At 51.2% G+C, this 19846-nt stretch overlaps 4 protein-coding genes across 4 annotated transcripts; 2 read left to right on the top strand and 2 right to left on the bottom strand.

The window, feature by feature from the left end:
- Window positions 1-342: 342 nt before the first annotated feature.
- Window positions 343-3750, bottom strand: PSV08DRAFT_374698 (ATP synthase regulation protein NCA2-domain-containing protein; the record flags this gene model as incomplete). Its single annotated transcript, XM_014223675.2, has 5 exons — window positions 343-665; window positions 770-975; window positions 1757-2956; window positions 3003-3683; window positions 3734-3750. The coding sequence occupies 5 exons, from the start codon at window positions 3748-3750 to the stop codon at window positions 343-345; spliced, it is 2427 nt and encodes an 808-aa protein (XP_014079150.2).
- A 524-nt stretch (window positions 3751-4274) lies between these two features.
- PSV08DRAFT_382066 (uncharacterized protein) lies at window positions 4275-5674 on the bottom strand (the record flags this gene model as incomplete). The annotated part of the gene is made up of 5 exons (XM_014223676.2): window positions 4275-4674; window positions 4733-4906; window positions 4962-5333; window positions 5407-5555; window positions 5614-5674. Coding segments are annotated over 5 exons (1047 nt in total), but the record flags the coding sequence as incomplete, so codon positions are not given.
- A 1622-nt stretch (window positions 5675-7296) lies between these two features.
- Window positions 7297-9214, top strand: PSV08DRAFT_405531 (major facilitator superfamily domain-containing protein; the record flags this gene model as incomplete). Its single annotated transcript, XM_014223677.1, has 3 exons — window positions 7297-7878; window positions 7932-8554; window positions 8607-9214. 3 exons carry the CDS (start codon window positions 7297-7299, stop codon window positions 8914-8916), a joined length of 1515 nt encoding a protein of 504 aa, XP_014079152.1. The 3' UTR covers window positions 8917-9214.
- A 6833-nt stretch (window positions 9215-16047) lies between these two features.
- PSV08DRAFT_210884 (uncharacterized protein) lies at window positions 16048-18431 on the top strand. The gene is made up of 3 exons (XM_014223678.2): window positions 16048-17056; window positions 17124-17220; window positions 17274-18431. The coding sequence occupies exons 1-3, from the start codon at window positions 16356-16358 to the stop codon at window positions 18129-18131; spliced, it is 1656 nt and encodes a 551-aa protein (XP_014079153.1). The 5' UTR covers window positions 16048-16355; the 3' UTR covers window positions 18132-18431.
- Window positions 18432-19846: the final 1415 nt, after the last annotated feature.

Here is a 19846-nt window from a genome sequence, read left to right on the forward strand (position 1 = left end):
TTTACAAGATTGGCATTACAATACGTAATGTAAAAGGTAGGTTACTCCCATTCTCTCAAAACGCCAGAACAAAGAAGTGGTAAGGAAAGTGATGATACCCAAAAGAGTCGCTCAAGCGAGTTGCCTACCATGGTGGTGCCATATATCATCATGCAAACTTTCTGCAGTCGTCTTTCGTAGCCTCAGTACAAGCGCTAACGTGCCAGCCGTCTGCATAGCTAGCCACCGCTTCTTACCCCCCCCGCGTCTTCAACATCGCATTGATCCTCCCCTGCTCCTCCAAAACTATCTCTTCAATTCAAACTCGCAGATACATGCATGGCCTCTCTTCCACGTCCCTCTTTAACAGCACTTGCCACCCATGCCTGCATTGCCACCGTCCTGCCCGCTGACGTCCACCTTTGGCGTAGCGCTCTGGTCTGTCCTTGCAGTATCGATCAACCGCTTCTTGATATCGCCGGCCAAGCTGTAAAAGGCCTTGTCAACGTTGATGTTGCTCTTTGCAGAGACCTCGAGGAAGGGGATTCCGAGCTCGTCAGCGAGAGCCTGGCCTTGTTCTGTCGAGACAGCGCGCTTCTCTTCCCAATCGCACTTGTTACCAATGAGGATCTTGTTGACACCCTCGGTGGCGTGTTGCTCAACGTTGGCGAACCATGTGCGAATGTCTGGTGATAAACGTTAGTGATGTCTTCCGTTTTCCTTTTGTTGCTTCTCTCCAAAGCCTCTCGGAGACACGATCAAGCTCTTGGAGGTGATGGGACAGACGTACTGGTGAAGCTCCTCTCGTCGGTAACGTCGTAGACTAACAGAATGCCCATGGCACCCCTGTAGTAGGCCGTGGTAATGGTCCGGAAGCGCTCTTGACCTGCCGTATCCCATATCTGCAGCTTTACGCGCTTGCCGTCGAGCTCAATCGTGCGGATCTTGAAGTCGATGCCGATGGTGGTGATGAACGAGGGAGTGAACGAGTCTTCGCTGAAGCGCAGCAGACAGCACGACTTGCCTACGCCCGAGTCGCCTATGAGGAGGAGTTTGATCTACAAGGACAGAGGGACTTGTGTTAGAGAGTGGGTACTGTATACAGGCGGTGGAGGGGTGTTCAGGGCCTAGCAGCGAGTGTGGGGGATACTAGGGCCGCGAGGGCAAACAAACATGGGGAGAGAGAAGGGGAGCTTACAAGAAAGTCATAATTTCTGGAGCCAGCCATGTTGGTAGAGGGCGGCCGTGTGCGTTATCGTGCGCGAGAGTGGATTGCGGCGTTGGCACCCGCTGTTTGGGGTGTGAGACGGGGGAGGCTGGCTTTGGCTGGCGGTCGCAAGAGAGACTAGGCTGGCAATGTACCCGAGTTCGTATTTGGGTGTTGATACAAGCACAAGGCAGGCTGGGGAAGAGTTGGCGGTGGGTTTGGTTACTAGCAGGCAGCGAGTAAACGGCGTTGGAGGGAAGCCTTCCCACGGTGCCAACGTTGGAGTTTAGCGCCAATAGTCCGCACGGGCTCACCAAACCTTCGTCACTGTCACCTGCAACAAGCGACAAGACGCGACTTGGTGGCAACTGCGCCTCCAGTCTGGCCTGACCCGGCGTCATCGTCACCGTCACTCGACACTTGAGACATGGCGGCTTGTCACGTTTGGGGTATACAGTACATGTTTTGCATTGTAGTCGACAACTCCGCTATTCATGGGTACACGAATGCTGCGTCATCCCCGTTACGGAAGACTGCCTCGCTCAAACAACCCATTTTGAGTACGCCCACCTTATGCGCTCAACTACCTTCTGCTGTCGCTGCAGCCCGCTTCTAACGTCCACAATCTCGTCTATCTCCACCAACAAGTCCTGGAACATGCGTCTAGGCAGGGTGCCACTTGCAGCTTGTCGGAGGAGATGGACTTCGCAGAGGAGTAAACCGTGGTCCTTGTACGATATTTCGCCGTCCGCTGTCGGAACCGCTGCAGTAAGAATGCGGTCAATGTTACGCAGTATGAGTATCATGCGGCCCTGCCTTGCCCACTGCTGCACTCCTTTGCGACTGCTGAAGACGCCTCGAAGCCAGCGATAGACGCCAATGCTTACCAGCACACCCGGTGTTAAACCAATGAAGCCAAAAAGCAGCTCCTGACTTTTGAGAATGCTGTCAATGCCACTCATCGCGACCTCGACATCAACCTTGGTCTTTTGAACCTGAATAAGTAAAGCGCTGGCTAGATTGCCGACTATGGCACCCCTGACAGGATTTTGGATGTCTTTCTCGTAGGACTTGAGAACCGTTGTCAGATCACCCTCGCGCACCTTTGCCCTGATGTCAGCTATCTGAGACTCGTTCAGTACCGGGCCTTCAGAATTCTTGACTGCAAAATCCACAACCATGCGCTCGAGACTGGCACGATCTGATTCCAGGCTGCGTTTGCTCATGATGGAGACCTCGCTTTCCTCGTTGTGGCGAATGGTGCCGATGATTCTCTTGGTTGGCTCAATTACCCAGTTTGACCAAAAGTCGATGACTGTTTGCCCCAGCTCACGGATCCAGGTTAGCAGCTCTTCCTTTCGATTTACAACAATGCGCAGGATGGTGGTTGAAGATACTAGTAGTAGGGTTGCAGGGAGCCAATAGCGTATCAGACGAGAAGGACGACCATTGGCCTTGACGACTGCGTTGAAGTTGGCAGTGTAGGTAGGCAAGGCAGTGTTGAGCAGGTGCTGGAGACGCTCAGCAACTTCTGCTGGCTTCAGGGTAGCTGCAGCCCGTTCGCCGGAAGGCTCATGTAGCAGATAGAACTGGTCGTCTTGAGTGATGCTGGCAACCGAGTCGTCGAACTTATCAACGGAAAGCTCTGCAGCATTCACGCTCTGAATGACAGCATCCATGAGGGCAATGTTCTTGGACATGACACTCTTCCACCTTTGCCCGCCTTGAGTGCCGAGCAGAGTAGGCGTCTGTGTGCCATCGTCATGTACGCTGGCAAATGTCAGCAGATGTCAATGTGATTTGATGGCTGCCGTACTTCTCGTTACCCAGCCCTTCGCCGAGTAGCACACCGAGTGCGTTGGCATTGACCATTCGTATCTTCCTTAGAGCTGCACGTTTTTTCCTGCCCTCATTTCTCACAAGTGCTAGCGGGCTTACTACTCTTCGCTGGATATTTGCAATACTGCGCTCCTGCACAGTGTCCTTGACCAGTCCATAAAACTGGCTCCAGCCATCAGCCAATTGAGGGCCTCTTGAGCGCACATCATGGTATATCTCCTGCGACCATTTCCACAGCCGAACTGGCGATGTCTGTACAGAGTACAGTCCGGCAAAGCTGTAAGTAGAGAGAATATCGTCCCAGTACCAGAGATCATTCTCGAGAGGAATTGTCTGCTCCAATATGGTGTTCAGAACCTGTCCGTAGGCTTGCGTTGTCGCCTTGCTAACGAGGAGCCATTCCAATTCATGCTCATAGCTCGCATCCTCGATTGTGGTAGAGATGTTTGCTCGCTGCAAGGTTTCAGATATTCTGGCTGCTGGGACTAGACTGTGCTTGGAAGAGGCGGTTGTGGAGAGCGACTTGATGAGGTTCTGCAAATGAGCAATGCGGCTTGTCTTTGCTGGGTCGTGGGCCTCCTCGGCGGTAATGGAGAAGGTCCTAGTGCTCGACGACAGCTGCAGCCGATCGAGCTGGCTGTCTATCCGGCGCACCTGGCTAATTGGACGTCAGTTGGGATTGTGCGGTGCTCCAATTGATCGACTTACTCAACCACAAAAGACATGGCTACCAGCGCGTTGACATGTCTGTGGGGGGGTTGCGGCGGGCTTATTTTGGGGCGAGGGGATCTGAACCAGGATGGGGCGCGCCTTCCCGACCAAGATGACGCGTGCTACCACCACCGCTTCCCTTGAACTTTACAACTTTAAGCTCGACATCAATTACTCAGTCTGCAATCATCACGTTCAGGATTTGTACGAGAAGCTTTGAACGTACGCAACACAAAAATTTGTAGAGACAACATGCCACGAGAGAAGAGAGGAGTGTTGCCCGGGAATTGTGCAACACCAAACTGGCCATGGCATAATTCTTTGAGTTGTCAAGATTGGTCATCAAGTGCACGTGATAGCGTACCAGTTCTGGCCAGAAGCATTCTTATTTTATCCTCTAAGTACATAAATCATATCACATTAAGGTTGGTGTCCTTCGCCACCCCCTGGGGATTGCGCGTTTCGTAAGACAGTGGACGGGCCCTCGAATTAACGCCTGGACAATTTGGTGTCGAACTAACAAAGAAGCGGAAACCTAGCCCTGTCCCGAGAACCAGTCTGCGGGCTTCGGAAGATTAATGTCAAGCTGCCCCGTTCTCCTGACAATCTTCCTGGCTGCTAGTATGGGGCGAGGAGAGGCGCAACGGTTAGCCCACGACGCGAGCACCCATTCGGACCGAGGGTTGATCTGCAATCTCATCCATGTCCATGGGATGTATCGCGCCGGTCGCTTCTTGGTCTGACAAGCGAGCGCTCATGGGTTCTAGCACTGGACTGGGTGAACGGGAGAGATCGAAGTGCGGCACAGTCAACCTGATACCGTTTGGTTGGGCCTCGGGGGCTAGCAAGGTACCCTCGTCAAGTAGCGAGTCGCGCTTTCTGGGGAGCTTCTGGCGCATCCCTAGCTCCTTCCCGACCCTTTCAATACTCTTGAAGTACTATGACAAGCATGTCAGACGGCATGATTACTTGAATGCAATGACCCATGCAACGTACCTTGACAGTCTTTACCTGAAGTTCCAGGGTGGCGTCTTCATCGACGACAATCATGGGGTGCGGGTGCATCTGCAGACTGGACAGGGTCCACATGTGATTGACACCGCCCTCTATGCACCGCTGGAGGGCGGGAGCCTTGTGTGCACCGGTGATGATGATGACCACCTCGCGGGCCTGTATGCATTGGTGAGAGGGTGAACAGGCGGCCATTGTGATGTGTACAACTTACGTCAAGCACAGTTTGGACGCCAACCGTCAAGGCCATCTTGGGCACTTGGTCCAAGTCATTGCCAAAAAACCTCGAGTTTGCAAGGATGGTCTCGTAGGCAAGTGTCTTGACACGAGTACGAGACTTGAGGCTGGAGCCTGGCTCGTTGAAGGCAATGTGGCCGTCGGGACCAATGCCGCCAAGGAACAGCTCGATGCCGCCGACACGGCTAATCTTGTCTTCGTAGCGTTGGCATTCAGCCTCTAGGTCAGGGGCATTTCCGTTGAGGATGTTGATGTTGTCTGGTTTCACATCGACGTGGGAGAAGAAGTGCTTGTACATGAAGCTGTGATAGCTTTCTGGATGGTCGCGGGGAATGCCAACATACTCATCCTGATTGAGTCACTGTTACTATGGCTTGGCCCAAGGCGAGACTGCTGTGCAACATTGGGAGTAGAAGTCGTACCATGTTGAACGTGACTACATTGCGAAACGAGACCTGGCCTGCCTTGTGGCGCTGGACCAGGTGCTTGTAGATGAGAATGGGGCTGCTGCCGGTGGGCAGGCCCAGGACAAAGGGTCTGTCTGGGGTGGGGTTGAAGGCATTGATGCGCTCTGGTGTTGATGGGTGAGTGGGCTGGGGAAGGTGCATTTGGGGGCGTGAGCGACGGACCAATAATGTAATCTGCAATGTACTGGGACGCGGCCTGGGCGTCGTCTCTGATGATTAGGCGCCTAGGTCGTATAAGCCGGGATGCATTTGTATTGTGTCGAGGGGCAAACAGGTCTTACATGGTAGATCAGTGTGTATAGTGTGTACAATGTGTATGCCGGGTATAGTATGTGAGTAGGCGGGTGTGTGTGTATGTGTGTCTGTCTGCCTGTGATTGCTGCGGGTGGGAATGTGCAATGGGGGACTGGGCGTGATTTCTATCATAGCAGTGCAAACTTTCACGTCATAGCCTGGTCAAAGTATCATTGCAAATTTGTTCACAATGCCCCGACTGATTGTCAAGGCTTGGGAGCGGCCCACGTTGCCTGATGCAGACATGTGGGAGAAGGGCGGACGGCTACTAGTCAACGTCGCGATGCAAGGCAGCCGTGGTGTTGCAGATGGAGAGACCGAACAAAGACCGGCTGCAACCGTGTGCAATGTTACGGGAGCATGCGTTATCTCTGGCCGATGCCGCTCGTGACGTTGGCGACCATGACGATGCTGCTGCTGCTTGGGATGATAGCGATGGTGGATGCAGATACAGACAGATAGCAGTGGGCACGTGGGTCGCGTGCCGCTGGGGGAGCGAGTAGCGGGCAGCGAGGATGAAGATGCTATCCCGAAGGGGGCCAGCAGATGGTCGTGTTACATTGCTGGAGCGTGTGTGGCCCATGCAGCATTCCCTCAGGTGCAGGCCACATGTTCGCATGCCTGAGTGTTTGTCTGCTGGGCAGGACGGGTGCGGGGTGGCGGGGTTGCCAGAGCGTTGCAGCCAGGTAGTAGCAAGTAGTCATGGTGGTGGCAGGCGTGTAGTAGCCCGGGAGATAGTGTGGCCGTTGCGCCCATGTGCCGGGTCCCTATGGGGTGTAGCGCGGGTGTGTGTGTGGATGGATGCAGATGCGCCCGCGCCTGTGCCCACAACCCCCCGATAAGCCAAAGCCAGCACCAGCACCAGCACCAGCACCAGCACAGGGCTCCTCGCCTCCAACGCCCCGCTTGGGCCCACCCAGACCCTCGATATGCCCGATCCGACAACGACGACTGGGCAGTGCGCTACCACATGGATACGAGTCGCGTCTGCCGGCCTGCCTGTCTGTCTGTTCTATCTTCGTCTGTATCCGTCTGCCAGTCTATCGGCTTCCCTGCCAGCCTGCATGCATGCGTTGCTAAGTAATGTTGCTGGCCCAGTCGCCGTCCCAGTCACCCAGTCCCCGGCCAGCTGCACATGCTGGCATCTGGCATCCTGGCATCCTGGCATCCTGGGCAGCCGTCACTTGGCCCCCCGTCTGTCTGCCCTCACATCGTCTCACAGCAGTGCACCGCCGTCGCGTGCTGATGGCCGCCTCGTTTAACCCAAATCCACATTTGGCTGTCGAGGCACCATCAACAGCCCCTAGCGGACGGATGCTTAAAATGAAGCCGCCCCTCGCTTTCACTACCCCGACCCTCACGTAATTGTCCTGACTCCTGTTCAGCCGTCGCAGTGGTCTGAGCGTTACGATTCGACATCTTTATCGCCTCGTGCCCGCCTGCTCCTTCCGACTCGCGACAGCGTGCCTTCCTGCCCACTACACCACCCACGCTGCACCCCAGCCTCGCCCTCCACCCTTTGTGCGCGTCCGCGCCCGACCATCCGCCAACATGGCAGCCTCGACCGACAAGGACAATTTGGCCCACCACGTCAACTCGGCAGACCACTCGCTGACTGACAGCACCGCCCTGGACCTGCCAAAGTCATGGAAATACCGTCGCTTCACCATCGCCGGCTTCAAGTTGCCCTGGTTCGCCTCTCCCCCGACCCAGCTCGTCATTGTCTCCTTCGTCTGCTTCATGTGTCCCGGCATGTTCAATGCTCTCAACGGCATGGGCGGCGGCGGCCAGCTGAATCCCACTGCAAACAATCGCGCAAACACGGCCCTGTACTCGACCTTTGCCGTCATCGGCTTCTTCGCTGGCACCTTTACCAACAAGCTTGGCATCCGCACTTCCCTGTCCTTTGGCGGCATTGGCTACTCCATCTACGTGGGCTCCTACCTCTGCTACAACCACACCCAGAATCTCGGTTTCACCACTTTTGCTGGTGCCCTGCTTGGTGTATGCGCTGGTCTGCTGTGGTGCGCCCAGGGTGCGATTATGATGTCGTACCCACCCGAGGCTTCCAAGGGTCGCTACATCTCGTGGTTCTGGATGATCTTCAACTTGGGCGCTGTAATTGGTAGTTTGGTACGTTTTGCTCTTTCCGCCCTGCTCCGTCCGCCAATGACTAACCCTCCTAGATTCCCTTGGGCCAGAACATCCACACCAAAACTGCTGGAACTGTGAATGATGGTACCTATGTCGGCTTCCTGGTGCTCACCATCATCGGTGCCGCTCTCTCATGGTCCCTGGTTGATGCACGAGATGTCATCCGTGACGATGGATCCAAGGTCATTGTCATGAAGCACCCCTCATGGAAGTCGGAGATTACCGGTCTATGGCAGACTTTCTTCACGGACCCGTACATTGTCCTTCTTTTCCCCATGTTCTTGGCCTCCAACTGGTTCTACACATATCACTTCACCGAAATTAACGCTGCCTACTTCAACGTTCGCACACGAGCTTTGAATGGTGTTGTCTACTACATCATGCAGATCATCGGCGCTTACATCTTTGGCTATGCACTTGACGTCAACGGCGTCCGCCGAACAACCCGAGCCAAAGCCGCATGGGCTGCGCTCTTCATCTGCGTCATGGTCATCTGGGGCTTTGGATACATGTTCCAGAAGACTTACGACCGCGCCTGGGCTGAAAATGAGAAGAACATGAAGAAGGATTGGTCTGATGCAGGCTATGCTGGTCCCTTTGTTCTCTACATGTTCTACGGCTTCTTTGATGCTGCTTGGCAGACGTGTGTTTACTGGTACGCTCTTCACAAATTCTACACATTCCGACATTTTACTAATTTAATCCAGGTTCATGGGAGCTTTGACCAACAACAGCCGCAAGCTTGCCAACTTTGCAGGTTTCTACAAGGGAATCCAATCTGCCGGAGGTGCCATCACCTGGCGTTTGGATGATTTGAAGATCTCATACATGACCATGTTTGCCTCAAACTGGGGACTCCTCGCCGGTAGTCTGTTGGTGGCCCTCCCTGTGATCCTTTGGAAGGTTGAGGACACTACTGCGGTTGAGAAGGACCTCGACTTTACAGACGAGACAGTCGCCGATGTCTTGCCTCATGCGCACACTGAGTCTGCACACATTGAGCCAGAAAAGGTTTAATCTAGCTGTACACAGCATGCTTATGACTGGGGGAGAGGGGGTTAACGGGTAACGACGGGGATTGGCGTTTGAAACTTGTTTCTTTATGATACCTGAAACGGAGTTGCATTGTGTGGTTCCTCTGGTATATCGTTTTGCAGTCCTAGTGCCGACTTTGCATATGCGCCGTCCTTCATGCGTCTATGAGTTTCGCATGACATCACCTTTTTTTTCTCGAATGTACATATGATAGCATAGCAAGATAGGAACAATTTAAGGAGTGGGGCATGGTAGATTTACCAACACACGTGTGGTGATGCTTGTTTGGTCTCACAGGGTATGCGCTCGTAGTGATGGACAACGTCGGTGCGTATTATTATTATTATTATTATTATTTTAGTTTAGCGTCCTGTGTCAGCCGGTAGGCTATATAAGACGTGCAGGCTAGGCCTACAAGTATCTACGTAGTTCTATCAATTTAGTGTTGGTGGGGGAGGGGTTTATCTAAATCGAGGTGAGGCTCGTAGCCTATTATAGAGGGAGGTAGAGGGGGGTCTTGCGGGTAGAGGTGTTATGTAGGGTAGGTGTAGGGCAGAGGCACCTAGTATAGGTGTAGCCCTAGTTCTCAAGGTTTCCTTCGTACCAGGCTTGTGTTGCAGCCTTCGTTTCTTCAATAAAGGTAATTGTAGCCTGTATGCCTATGCTCGTGTTTAGGAGAAAGGCTAGCGATAGAGGGTCCTTGCTAGCCTCCTGCATCTTCGTCCTAGCCTCCTTGTACAGCGCGCAGTTAAGGAGGATATGTGCAGCGTCTTGCGTAGCTCTATAGTTACAGGGGCAAACCTTAGAGTCTACTTTGCCTCGCTTGAAGAGGAAATCTCTTAGATAGCAGTGTCCTAGCTTGAGCTGAAAGAAAGCGCTAGAGGCTTCTCTGCTAGTAGGAGGAGTGGCAATCTGCTTCCTAGTTTTCCACTTATACCTTGCGGCGTAAGTAGTTGGATTTAGAGCAATAGCTTTTCTCCTATATTGTCCTAGGTAGCTAAGCCACTCTCGCTCGCCTAGCTGCTTTATTCGTGAGCCTATTATAGCTAGACTTGTCCTGCTAGAGCTAGGATCTAGCTTTGTCGCCTCCTTTGCTAGCGCGTCTGCTTTCTCGTTTCCTATCACGCCTTGGTGTCCTGGTACCCACTGTATAGTAGGTAAAATGCCTTTTTCTTGTAGCTTCTTTGCTGCCTTACTACATCTAAGTTGCCATTCTTGTCCTGGCTTATCAGAAGCAGTCTGTAGTCTGAATATTGCAGCCTGATTGTCTGCATATACTCTGACTTCTAGGTAGTCGTCTACTAGATCGACAGCTTTCTCTAGGCCTAGGGTAATGCCCTCTAGTTCTCCGTTGTAGACTAGCTGGTTGTATCCTATGTTAACCTTCTCATGAGCTATGAGACTAGCTCCTTGGTAGAAAGCTACTCCTACTCCTATTCCCTTGCCTTCCTTTGTAGCTGAGGCGTCTGAGTAGATGGATAGAAGGTATTTGTCTTCTGGTCGCTCCTTATGGTGCTTTGCTTCGATTTCCTTTGACTTCTTAGATATATTGATCTTGTAGGGCATTGTAGAGCTCCAGGGCAAGGAGGCGTAGTGCTGAATCTTCTCACTGTCGTCCGATAGAGCTGTTGAGATAGATCTAGTAATACGCTCTAGCTGCTTCCCCTGATTACTAGTAATAGCAATATTAATAGGGTGGCTAGGAGCTAGCTTTCTTGCTCTAAAGGCGTATTGTCGTAGGGCGTTATTTAGCCTAATTCTAGGAGGAAATAGCGCTGCTTCTACCTCGCTGGGTATAGCTGGCGAGGTTCTAAAGGAGCCTAGGATCTTCCTACAGGCTTGATTCTGTAGCTTCTGCCTCTGGTTAAGTGCTGCCTGCTGCTCCTTCCAGAAGATTTGACAGCCATAGTCAGCTACGCTAGTAACGCAGGCTAGGTAGAGCTGTCGTACTGCTCTAGGCGAGAGGCCTTTGTTTGAGTTTGCTAGTCTGTTAAGGCGGTAGAAGGCTGCACTAGCCTGCTGGATTCTGATGAGGCTGTGGTGCTTGAACTTCAGGCTACTATCAAAGTAGACGCCCAGCCATCTTACGAGTTCTTTAGACTTTACTATTTCCTGATTTGGTAGAGTAAGCACTCTACTTTGATCTTTTCTCGATCTTGTCCAGTTTACTAGTTCAGTCTTTGAGCTGTCGAATTGGATGGCTAGCTCCTCTGCTAGTCTAAAGAGATTCTGAATCTCCTTTTCTAGTAGCTTGATATTTTTCCTTACTGATGTAGATGATATCGAGATCTGGAGGTCGTCTATATAGGAGGAGGAGTAAGTGCTCTGGCTATTCTGAATCGATTCAAACAGCGGTTTTGAGTAGATTAGGAATAGGATAGGCGAGGCTGGGCTTCCTTGAGGGGTACCTGTTGCGATCTCCTTTGGCTTCTCTGTTTGTCCATCAAAGGATAACTGTAGGACCCTATCTTCGAAGAAGGACTTTGTCCAGGCTAGTAGACAGCAGGGTAGGCCTTGATCTTTCATTGCTTCTAGTAGCTTGTTTTTTGAGACGTGGTCGAAGGCTCCTTTAATATCAAGAAAGATAGTAGTAGTAATCTTTTGCTTTCTTTTCTGCTGTTGTATATTGTTGTAGAAGAGTAGCGCAGCGTCGATAGCGGATTTCTTCAGTCTTCCTCCTAGTTGAGAGGGGTGGAGTAGATCTGTTGTTTCCGCTAGTGCGCCTAGTCTCCTAGCTACTAGCCTTTCTAGTACTTTACCTAGACAGTTTAGGAGTGAGATCACCCTATAAGCCTTAGGGATTGAGTAGTCAGGCTTGCTTGTCTTTTTTAAGATGACTCCCTTTGCTTTTCTCCAGCACCTTGGGTGGTAGCCTAGGTTGAAGAGAGTAGAGTATATCCTAAATAGAGCTTCTGGCTGCGCTAAGTAGACCTTTCGGATCACCTCCTGGCTGATCAGATCAGGCCCTGGTGATGTAGCCTTCACCTTGCAGCAGGCAAAGTGGAGTTCGTCCTCTGTTAGGGCAGGCCAGGTCCACCTGCCGTCTCCCCTGTAAGTGTGGAAGGAGGGGGTAGCTGTCGTAGGAGGCGGAGGAAAGAGATCCTCTCTAAAAGCCTTACACTTTTCAGTAAACGACTCCTTACCTTTGATAGTAGGTATTCGAGTACTAAGATTATCTTTTGTGTATGCTAGGGCTTTAAAGATCTCCTTTGGCGAGTCTTTTTGGAGGAAAGCCTCCCAGTGGCTCTGTTTAGCTCGTCGAATAGCTTTTAAATATCTATTTTTCGTACGTAGATACTCTCTTTTCCACTGGTAGAGGGAGCTATTATTTTCCTTTGCTGCCTCCTTCTTGTAGGCTCTATAGGCTCTACTTAGGTGTCGCTTACGGCTATCTAGTTCGCTAGTCCACCAGGGCTTCGTCTTTGGCTTTTGGTTAACTAGTGGAGTTGACTTTTCTAGCGCTTTCTGTATAGCTCTCGTAAGATCCTGGCCTAGCTCGTCTAGCTTAGTTTCTAGCGGGATATTTTGTCCTAGAATAAGCTTTCTTGAGGTGTAGTTCGAGCAAAGAGGTAGTGTTGATAGGCGCTTCTCTAGATCTAGGGCTTTGATCTCCTGTCCTAGCGTCTCCTTGAAAGTCGTCCAGTCCGTTCGTTTCGTATTATACTGTTTTGGCAGGCTAGCTGGCTGGCTAGGTAGCTGGCTAGTAGTATAGATACTAAATAGAATAGCGTGGTGGTCAGAACCTACTTCAGGTATAGTCTGCCAGTCCTGGATATTGGCAGCTGTATTGCTGGTTGCAAAAGTAAGGTCTAATACGCTTTCTTGCCGCATATGAGATCTCAAGAAAGTGCCTGCCCCTGGAGTATTTAGTAGAGTGAGATCTTGAGTATCTATCCACTCTACTAGCTCCTCTGCTTGTGTGCTAGGGCTGCGCTCCTCTAGGCTCCACCTAGGATGGTGGGTGTTGAAGTCTCCTAGGATAATTGACTGAGGCTGTAGGGTCTCCTGCAGGAGGCGCCTCTGGATCGTCGTCTTATTTAGCCCTTCTTGAAGGCTTTTTTCGTTATAAATGTTATAGATATAGAGGCTAGAAGTAGAGGCTAGTACTTTGATAGCTAGAAAGTCGTTATCGTCGCTAATAAAGGGATTAACCTCTACTTCTAGGTCCTTTCTAATATAGAACAGTACTCTAGGCCTTAAGGAGGTATCCTTAGGGGTAGGTAGTATCTGAGTAAAGTTCTGGTGAGCGGTAGATCTAGTGTTTGCGTACGAGGATCCCTTAGGTAGCCAAGGCTCCTGCACTACAATGATTTTGGCGTCTGCTTTAATAGCTAGATCTAGCGCGCTCTCAGTAGTTGGACTATTTCTATTAACATTTATTTGTAGGACTTTTAACATTCTAGTTAGAAGAGGTAGTCCTAGCTATCCTAGCTTGTAGGATATCACATTCGTGGCTATTAGCTGCGTGAGGTTTGCTACAGTTGACACACTTAAAAATAGTGTGTACGCAGGCTTTGCCTTTAGTAGGGCAGGACTTGCATTTATGTAGGCTGGTGTGGTGAGCCTCGCTGCACATCTGACAGGCTACTCTCGCGCACCTAGCCTCGAGGTGGCCAAATCCTTGGCATTTTGAGCACTGCTTTGAGTTATTGATAACTCGTAGCTTCTCTGCTCTTAGGCTCTCCCCTAGGATATAGAGCTTTCCTCTAATAGCCTTAAGGGCCTCCTCTTCGGTCGCAAAGGCGACGCAGGCAGAGCCATAGCTCTGCTGTCCTCTCTTAGACTCAGGGGTGAGCCAGAAAGGATTGCCTACTACTTTAAGGCCTTTGTTGAAGGTCTCAATCTCCTCCTTAATTACCTCTAGGCCATGGTTCGTAGGTAGTTTGTGAATAACTACTTTAAACCACGAGGTAATAGGCTGCGCTGCCTTAAAGGCTACTAGATCCTTCCAGATACTCTGGTTTTCCAGCAGGTAGTTGGCTGTAAAGGCAGGCGTGGTAGTGACTACCTTATTCCCTTTTGAGGATAGCGTGACTGAGGCGACTACAGGCGATTGCACTCCTCCTTTCCCGGTGAAGGCTTGGTTGAAGGCATTTCTTAGCCTGAGGGCGTCAAAGGCAGCGGGGCCTCCTTGGTTGACTAGGACTAGCTGCCTCTCCTTTAGGCTAGGCTTAGCCTTTTGAGGTGCCTTTTTCTGCACATTAGTCCACTGTTGCTCCTTGTTTGCTGCTGCAGCTGCAGCGTACGATATAGGCTGCGTAGGAGCAGCTGTCTGTCTGTTACCCTGCTGGTTTGGTTGTGCAGGGGTAGGTTTGTCGAGGCGACGAACCTTGTCTCTTAGCTCCTTAGAGACGTTTGAAAGCGAGGAGATCTGATCTCCTAGAATTGCAGCGTTTTTCCTACTAACTCGGCCTGTCTCAGTGTAGTCTCTGAAGACTTCTACTAAGTCGAGTAGGCTAGTCTGCTGCGAGGGGTTGCTTTCAGCTAGACTAGCTGCTTGGACTACTAGGTTTCTAGCTATCTCAAGTGCCTCTTCTACTGTCGTAGCCTTAGGCGTCTTATTTTGGCTAGCGAAAGGATTCCTTAGTGTTGAGCCAATAAAAGGCGAGAAGTTGCTTCTAGTGCGGGTGTGCGTGGGTCTAGTGGGCTCGGCTGGTAGGTCATTAATTGTAGAGGGGGGTGTGCTATCCCTAGGGCGTGAGGATTCCTCAGTCCCTTGGGTTCCTTGTACTTCTACTACGATCGTGTCCATCTCGTCGATCTCCTGAGTGTAGCTAGTAGCGCTCATCTTGGATCTTCTACTAGCCTCTTCTAGGCTAGTAGAGGCTGGTCTTTTCTTCTTATTCTGCTCTATACTAGAGCTTCGCTCTATATCCTGCTGGACTCGAGCTTCTAGATCGCTACCTTCGAGTTCTACCTGATCTCTTTGAGTTGGCATTAATCTAGATGGTCTGTGCGCTGAAAATTTTTCTTGAGGTTTGTAAGATAGCTGTAGAGAGACTAGTATTTCCCTCTACTACGCGGCAGCGCGCTAGATGCACGCTTTAAAAGTAGTCGTAAACGATTTCTTATAAGAGATTTGTATATATTTAGCTAGTATTACACCTATTCTAGAAAACTCGAAGTTGGTGTGTGTGGTGACCGTCGGTGCGTAGCATTAGCCCAAATACGGTAATCAACGCGTAGTACTGTAGTATGAGCCTGGTCTGATCGTTACCAGATAGATGTGCATGCGTCCGTCCACGGCCGCTTCTAGATTGCCACTTGTAGGTCGCCTAATAACAATGTCAGCATGCACATGCTCGTTTCCCGGTCGGCCGGGGGTAGTAGCCTCGGACTGGGCAGTCTTTGGGGGAGCACGAGGGAGCCTGGTGGCACAGAGAGGTCCCCCAGTGGGGTTAGTACTTATGTGCCGTCAGCCGTTGGGGAGATAGTCGAGTCCTAGTCATGTAAGTGGCTCCCATTACGTTTTGGTAAGCGCCATCTGGCAACGGCGCCTGTTTGTGCAGTGTCAGATACTAGAGCAGAATGGAGGCTACGTCGGCGGGAACATGTCGCAACGCATGTCCAGCGTTAGACCCGACCGAGTAGAAACCGATTCTATTCTTGGCGCCGGCGGACCCAGCACACACACACACACACACACACACACACACACAGGACACGTGCCGTGCCTCCAACATGCATATTCTCGAGCGTAGCATTTGCATTCTCCATCCTCGCCCCCAGACGTTAGTTGCATACGCGTAACCGCGAGCAAGCTACGCTAAGGCTGTACGATGATCGCCACCGACGCATGAAATCTGCAGTCGGGTTGTATCCTTGTGTGGCCAAGTCATCCGCCATAGTCCTATCACCCACGCTTGCGGCTAGATTTGCGGCCCCGATATGGACTAGCGGGCCTCAGCGACTGTAACGGTAGCAATGGCTGTTAGGAAACTTTCTACGACACCCCACCAAACGCTCGCCATGACAGCTACGCCATACTTCTGCCTACTCGCTGAGCGTGCCTGGAACCAGCGGCACGCCATCGATTATCACTTTGCGGCCGCTAACTGGCGTGTCCAAGACGGCTGATTATTCCTGTTTCCCTTCGGTCACTCTCTCCTGCCCCTGTGTGCTGGGCCTCATCTGCGCATTTCACACGCCTGCCATCGGAGCAATACCTTGCTACGTCTGCTAGCGGATACAACCCTCTTTGTTGTCCTGACCAACCGTAAAACCATGTCCGGGTGGATTTCTGCAACATCAGTTTACTAATGCTACCGGCCCGCGTCGCATCTCTATGCATCTCCATATCCGCAGACCGACCTTCCACCATCCCTGGTCTCTACGTGTTTGATTCCACGTTTTCAATAAAGCCTTAATCCAGAGGCTCTGTCCTTACCGTCTCGCCAGGCCGCACAGCTTACCTTTTCTCCATGTCCCCTCTGTTGCTACACCGCTCCAAGAATCGTCGCGTCACCGTTATTCCGGACCCCAACAACTCAGGTGACGCTTGCCACACAGCAACAGACAACGACCCTCGCCAACGCAAATACAAGCGCCTCATGTTGGATTTTTGGCAAGGGCTCCTTGCGACTCTAGAAAGACTCGCCATGTTACCAGCAGTCATGCACTCTGTGCTGCCAAAATTGTCGCCACGAAAACGTACCCGGGATGCATTGCGGACCTATGACCGGCCCATGGAGGACATGTTGCGCGAAATCCAGACCCTATTTGAAGCACCCTTGGACAACGAAAATCTGTTGGACATGTCTGCAGCACTGCAAAGGCAATTTGCCCCCAAACTACAGTCGAGCGACATTTGCATGCTGCCTTCTTACAACCACAAACTTCCTTCTGGACTGGAGAAAGGCACCTACCTAGCTCTGGATGTCGGCGGATCAACATTCCGCGTTGCGCTTGTCGAACTAAACGGTAAACGGCCCGGTGCCAAGAATATGCGCATTGTCTTCATGAAGAGCTACAAGATAGACGAAAAGGTCCGCCAGCGAAGCGGACACGACTTTTTTGAATGGATGGCCGATAAGATTCAGCTGGCACTTGCAGATCAGCAATTGCAAGGCTCGGCCAGCACACAGACTTTCCCCATGGGTCTAGCATGGTCGTTTCCTGTTGAGTGCGTCTTCTACGCCCTTTGCTTCATGTACTCGGCTGACTTTTATTAGGCAAACATCTAGTCGTAGTGCAAACTTGTTGGACATGGGCAAGGGCTTCCGAGCGACTGAAGGGCTTCTTGGTCAGGATCTCAGCGAATTAATAATGGCGCCGTGTAGAAAGAGGGTGAGTTTGAACTTGGCCAAACTGAAAGCTTGAAGCCGCTGACATTTATGCAGAACCTACCTGTGCACATGGATTCCATTGTCAATGACTCTTCTGCGACGTTGCTATCGCGCGCTTACGAAGATCCATCAACACGTTTTGCTGTAATTCTTGGAACTGGATTTAACATATCTGTGCATCTCCCTGTATCGTCACTTGCGAGCACCAAGTACAAGGGCTACCCACAGCAATGGATGGACGAAGCCACGCACGTGCTCGTCAACACGGAATGCAGCATGTTCGGAAAAGGCGTGTTCCCGACGACTAGGTGGGATGAACAACTGAATGATGCACATGTACGACCAGACTTTCAGCCTTTTGAACACATGATTAGCGGTCGCTACATGGGTGAGATAGTAAGGTTGGTTGTTGTCGAAGCTGTACGCACAGCTGGTCTGTTCAGCGGCGAAATGCCCGCCCACATGACCGAACCCTACAGTCTGGATACTGGAACCATTGCAGTCATGGAGATGGACGACTCAAAGTACCTTGGCCAGGCTATCGCCGTCTTCCAGTCTCTACATCCGCTCAGCAAGCCACCTACCGTAAAGGACATTCAGTTTGTTCGCCGAGTAGCGCAGCTCGTTTCGCACCGCGCTGCAGCTTTTCTCGCAACTGGTATTCATGCATTGTGGGTGCTTCGAACGGAGTCCGAAGGTCTGACGCCCGCTTCCGCTGGCCGGATGAGCATTGGCTGCAACGGCTCAGTCATTGAAAAGTACCCCCTGTTCAGGGAGCTCTGCCAATCACATCTTCATGATCTGACTACTGCGTCTGGTGCCGAACCAAAGTCAATCTCACTAGAGATTGCTGTTGAATCAGCCATCTTCGGAGCAGCAGTATCTGCCTGTTGTCTCGAGGGACAAGCCTAGTTCTTTTTTCCTCCATTTATCTCCACCTATTTTTTCTTCTTTGAAAACGGTGGTTGTATATACACATGAGCGTTTTGTTGTTCTATTTCACAATCTAGAATCCCCAAAAGGGCTGGATATGAGATATCTGGAGAGGCATATGGGAGCTTGGATTTTTTTTCCCTTCGGGTACATAAGTTCCCTGCGGCGTTGTTCATCATCAGCATCAGCATCATCATCACATTACTAGGGGGGCGGTAAACCATATGGTTATGAGCATTCTTTTTTTTTCATGATTCTAATGAAACATTCAATAATCCAAGTTCCCGAGTTTCTTGACATGAGTCGATTTTTTTTTCTTGCTACCCCGAGTTTCAGCCAACCCATCACCTGTACCAGATCAAGCAATCAACGAACAGTTACACCGTAACGTCACAGCTACCAACTCCTAGACGACCCGCTTTTTTCTCCAACCACGCTTCCTTCTAATCTTCGCCAACACCTTAACCCAATTTTCCCACCCACTCTAAACCAAATCCAGACCTACCTTCCGGTGGACCCATCAAGCCACGTGGGTTCGTCGTCACCTTGTCAGAAAACGAAGAATCAAGTCTAGCCCTTGAACTACTTACTACTACTACGCCCCGAAACTTATCTTTAAGTGCCCCGGTCCTTCCATTCTTAGCGTGCGTGTGCCGAGCTTCCCATCCATCGTACCCCGTAACCCATATCCCGCCATCCCTCCGTCTTTGAACTAAAACTACTACTATCCATTTTTGGCGCGTGACATTCCCCCCCTCCCGAAAAGAAGAGAGAGAGAGAGAGACAGGGATAGTACGGAACGCCTCCTTCCCCGCCACCACCACCATTAACAAGACCACACTAGTAAGTAAGTAGTAGTACTAGTAGGAAATCTCAACTTGATTAGGGAGAAGACTGGGGGGGGGGCTGGATTCGGTGGGGAGCAACGCAACCGTGTAGCGTAACCTATCTCTCTCTCTCTCCAACCAAAAATGCTACCTCCGATTATTTTTTTCCACCCTCCAATCCTTGTCACGCTTTTCGTTGTAACGGGCCCAGATGGGCGGGCGAGCGGGTGAGCAAGGAAGGAGGGGGAGAGGGGAGGGGAGGCGTTACTATGTAAGATTCCCAAGGTGTGGAGAACTGAGTTTCTTACTACGTATCACAAACTTGGTCTGTTTTTTTTCTTCTCTTTACGCCAACGATCAACGTTTTGCACCCCGTTTGTCCATGCGAAACTTTTTTTTCGAGTTTTTTTTTGGTCCGGGTCTATAATTTTTTTCGGGACTTTGCCCCACACTTCGGGGTGGGTTGGAGGCTTGTGGATTTTTTTTCTCTCTTTTCGTTTGGGGACATGGGATGAGATGGGTTGAGGTGTTACTGTTGCATTGCATGGTTGACGCCAGCATGGACAGACGGGGGGGGGGCTTGGGTTATCAGGCTTGGGGTTTTCTTGGGGCGTACTACGCGGTGAGTGCCACATGGTACTTACGCCACATGGCTGCATTTCTTGGGTTCTGTTTTGCCGAAGAGGGGAGAAATGGTCGGCCATGTATGTAAGGTTGTGTTGGGTTGGGTTACAAAGTTTGGCCGGGGTTGAATCGAGATTGCTGGGTAGCATGGGGGGATATTGCATTAGGGCTTGGTTACTTGGAAACTATGGAGTGTGAAATGTCCAAAGGTGTAACGCTACATTCTCACCTATATTGATACTA

This window comes from Bipolaris maydis, assembly GCF_028858645.1.
Source record: "Bipolaris maydis strain C4 unplaced genomic scaffold PSV08scaffold_16, whole genome shotgun sequence".
NCBI classification, from domain to species: domain Eukaryota; kingdom Fungi; phylum Ascomycota; class Dothideomycetes; order Pleosporales; family Pleosporaceae; genus Bipolaris; species Bipolaris maydis.